This window comes from Durio zibethinus, chromosome 20 (assembly GCF_047325235.1).
Source record: "Durio zibethinus cultivar Kanyao isolate XHJ-2024 chromosome 20, ASM4732523v1, whole genome shotgun sequence".
Taxonomy (NCBI): domain Eukaryota; kingdom Viridiplantae; phylum Streptophyta; class Magnoliopsida; order Malvales; family Malvaceae; genus Durio; species Durio zibethinus.
Genome location: NC_143181.1, coordinates 4,031,909 through 4,035,143, shown reverse-complemented (window position 1 = coordinate 4,035,143; position 3,235 = coordinate 4,031,909). Strand labels below are relative to the sequence as shown.

Genomic DNA, 3,235 nt, shown 5'->3' with positions numbered 1-3,235 from the left:
AATAATATTTTAACTGATCCAAAAATAATCGAGGTATAAATATCTCTTTTTAAGTGCTACCTAAGGTGATATGATAAATGCAAAAGCGACCTTCCTTTTCACATTTACCTGCCTTGGGTTGTATTAATAAAAAATGGGTTTCAAATTCCAATGACAAATGAAAAAGCATAATTGGATTGGTCCTCTTGATTCAGTTGACAAGTAAGAACTACAAATTTTGGGTTTGAACCCATTTTTTTCATACCAAAAGGCCAGTGAAAGGAGCAAAGCTTAATTTTCAATGGGCCAGTAGAAAAGTAAATAGTATACTACTAATCCAGCAAAAGAAGAAAAGAAGCATAGGCCATTCCATAATGGGCCAAGAAACCCAATGATTCAATCTTTTTCTGAATATACACGTGGCAAAATCAGAGGAGCACAAGTAACATAAGAATGAAAATATTCTAAAATTGCCTTGCACTCAGGTGAGAGTATCGAACTAAACTCTGAACTCCAACTCCAAGCAACGAGCCATCTGGCACCAAATATAAATTGAGACCCAAAATCAAAATGGCTGCCACTGTCTGCTGTAGGGCGTCACAACTTGTTTCATCCTCCACAATACGACGCCGTCTGCCACTAGTCGGTGCGTTTTGCGTCCTCAGTTTGGGCTTTTCCAATCTCTGCCCAACTCTCTCTTCTTCCAGTTACCTCAAAACGGGTTGTGCTCAGTCTCTCCCCTTTGTTCCTCTACTAAGGTATTTTTTAGTTTGCATCCGCCTTTATAAAAATTCAAAATTTAACGCTAATTTTCGGTTGATTTTGCTCTAATCTCCGTTGGAGTTCTTGTTTTAGATCGAAATTTAGTACCCAATCACCGGACAAGACCGTCCACGCTGTAAAAATGGAAGGGAATAGCGACACTGTTCCAAGCATCGTCGTTTATGTCACTGTTCCTAACAGAGAAGCAGGTTGTGTTTTTTGTCCCTTTTTTTTTTTTTGCTGAAAAGAGTAACTGTGAATTCTGTCATCAAATGGAATCTGGGTTTGGGGAAAACAAAACATATTTAGCAATTTCAGCATTTGGGAATTTAAAACTAATTGATCAAGAGTCAATTTTTCAAGCTTTGTTATTTTTTTTCCCTCCTTTGTTGTAATCCGATTGTGGGTCTTGCTTTCATTAGTGAAAAGTTTTGCACTTTAGAAATAAGTGCAATGCTGAATTAGATTTGCTGATTCACTTTGAGACGGCATGGTAGAAATTTCTTAGCTTTTCTGTTATCCTTTTTGCTTCTTTATATTTTAAGTTGCCTGATGACTTTGCTGGAGGATCCATTATCATGTAGTGAATGTATAAAGTAGTTGAACTTGAAAGCACCTTTCTAATTAATGCACAATAATCAATATATATGCAGGTAGGAAGTTGGCTCAAAGCATCATCAAAGAGAAACTTGCAGCATGTGTAAATATAGTGCCAGGTTTAAGTCTATCTATAGTTCTTTTGATTTGTGCCATTATATGGCAATCTTTTTCATTTGAACATGATCTGTTTTAGGCTATGATTGCCAATTTAAGCTTGCATGTTTAAATGTAAATATTGAAATTATCGTGCAGACGGTTAATAATCTTTTAATGTTATCTTGTAGAGACCTTTGCAATAACTTGTTTCTTTAGTTCATTCATTTCAACATGGCAATTTGAAATGAACCACCTTGTAGCTTGACTGTCTTGCTTTGTAATAGTTAATGTGGCTTCTAACCACCTCTAGATGTTTTCAAGAAATCTTTTATCTCTTGGTTTTTTTTTTTTGTTATGTGATTACATTCATTTTCATAAAATCCCTCTAATTGAATCCAGTTGGTCTCCCCCCCTTCCCCCAGAGACATGCACATATTGAAATCATGTTTTTTGTAATTTCATAAGGGACTATTCCTTATTTCTGATTTATATTCATTTGAATAATAGTTACCGAGATAGATTTCTTATGAATCATGAATATATTGTGAAAGCAGGTCTGGAATCAGTGTATCTATGGGAGGGAAAGGTACGAACTTTCTTTTGGATACTTTCTTCTGTCGGAATAATGCAAGTAAAACATTAAAGCTTCAGTTTTCCTAACAAATTGAGATATATTTTGAGAATCTATAAGAAAAAATCCTTTGACTTTCAGAGCTTTTGCTTAGGCAGCCAATCTAAATGATTCTGATGGTCTTGTGTAGCTAAGTTTATATGCATATATACAAGCAAGAACAAAGTAATTAGGTTGTCTTATTTTGTTTAATCAAATTATCTCTATTGGCTGCAGATCAACACAGATCCTGAGGAACTGCTCATAATCAAGACAAGGCAATCCCTCCTGGGAGCTCTGACAGATCATGTCAAGGCAAATCATGAATACGAGTAAGCACAAAGCCTCTTTCTTATATTTTCAACAAAAATATTAAGACTTGAATTCAAAGTTCGAAATTGCAACTACAACATTGATAAGTATTGTTTTAAAAAGAAAAGAATCTGAGTGTTCCTTATCCTTTTGGGACGCTATTTTCTGTTTACACTGAAACTTTTGTTGAATTTCTCTCAAGCTAAGAAAAGAGCACCACTTTTTAAATTAAGAAATGACATTGGCTGGATTGTTTTCTTGACCTTACTCTTACATTTATCTCAGTGTACCAGAAGTAATTGCCTTGCCCATCACTGGTGGCAGCCCCCAGTATCTGGAATGGCTCAAAAACAGTACAAGGGACTGAATTTCTCGGATGTAGTATGATGTGCTAAGTGTGTGAAACCATTTAAGTGTTAACTTTAAGGGTGCCCGATCTCATATATGGTTTTTGTGAATAGACGGCTTCTTCTGGCTTGAATAAAGGTGGTGTGTCACATTTGTAATAGGAAGAATCAAATCTAGTTATGATGGGAAGAAATGTTTGAGTTGGTCGCTTTGAATGTAAGACAAGGAATTTGCCTTGATAAAAAATACAACCTGTTATCTATCATTCCGGATATTATTTCATTTTTCCCCTTAGGCTTTGTTTGGTAACCATGAAAATGAATTCCAGAAAATATTTTCCTCGTTTTCTTGTGTTTGGAAGGCAGAAAATAATAGTCAACTAAAAATGATTTCCGGTCAACAAAAAATTTAGTAAAGGGATGCGAAAATTGTCTTCCTTTTTCTTAGGGCAGAAGACAATTTCCACAGTGGCCACTTGCTTCCATCTGCCTCAGCAACTTTAAGAAGTACTTCAACTCCATCCTTTCT

The 3,235-nt window shown here is 35.5% G+C and overlaps 1 protein-coding gene across 2 annotated transcripts; it reads left to right on the top strand.

Moving 5' to 3' along the window:
- Nucleotides 1-461: 461 nt before the first annotated feature.
- On the top strand, nucleotides 462-2,972 carry CUTA (Nitrogen regulatory PII-like, alpha/beta). 2 transcript variants are annotated; one of them, XM_022917365.2, is made up of 6 exons: nucleotides 462-737; nucleotides 835-950; nucleotides 1,395-1,457; nucleotides 1,992-2,023; nucleotides 2,285-2,379; nucleotides 2,645-2,972. In XM_022917365.2, exons 1-6 carry the CDS (start codon nucleotides 550-552, stop codon nucleotides 2,724-2,726), a joined length of 576 nt encoding a protein of 191 aa, XP_022773100.2. In that variant the 5' UTR covers nucleotides 462-549; the 3' UTR covers nucleotides 2,727-2,972. The 2 variants fall into 2 exon arrangements, with proteins under 2 accessions (XP_022773100.2, XP_089605679.1); XM_089749553.1 differs by lacking the exon at nucleotides 1,395-1,457 and having other exon boundaries at nucleotides 476-737.
- The last annotated feature ends 263 nt before the right edge of the window (nucleotides 2,973-3,235 follow it).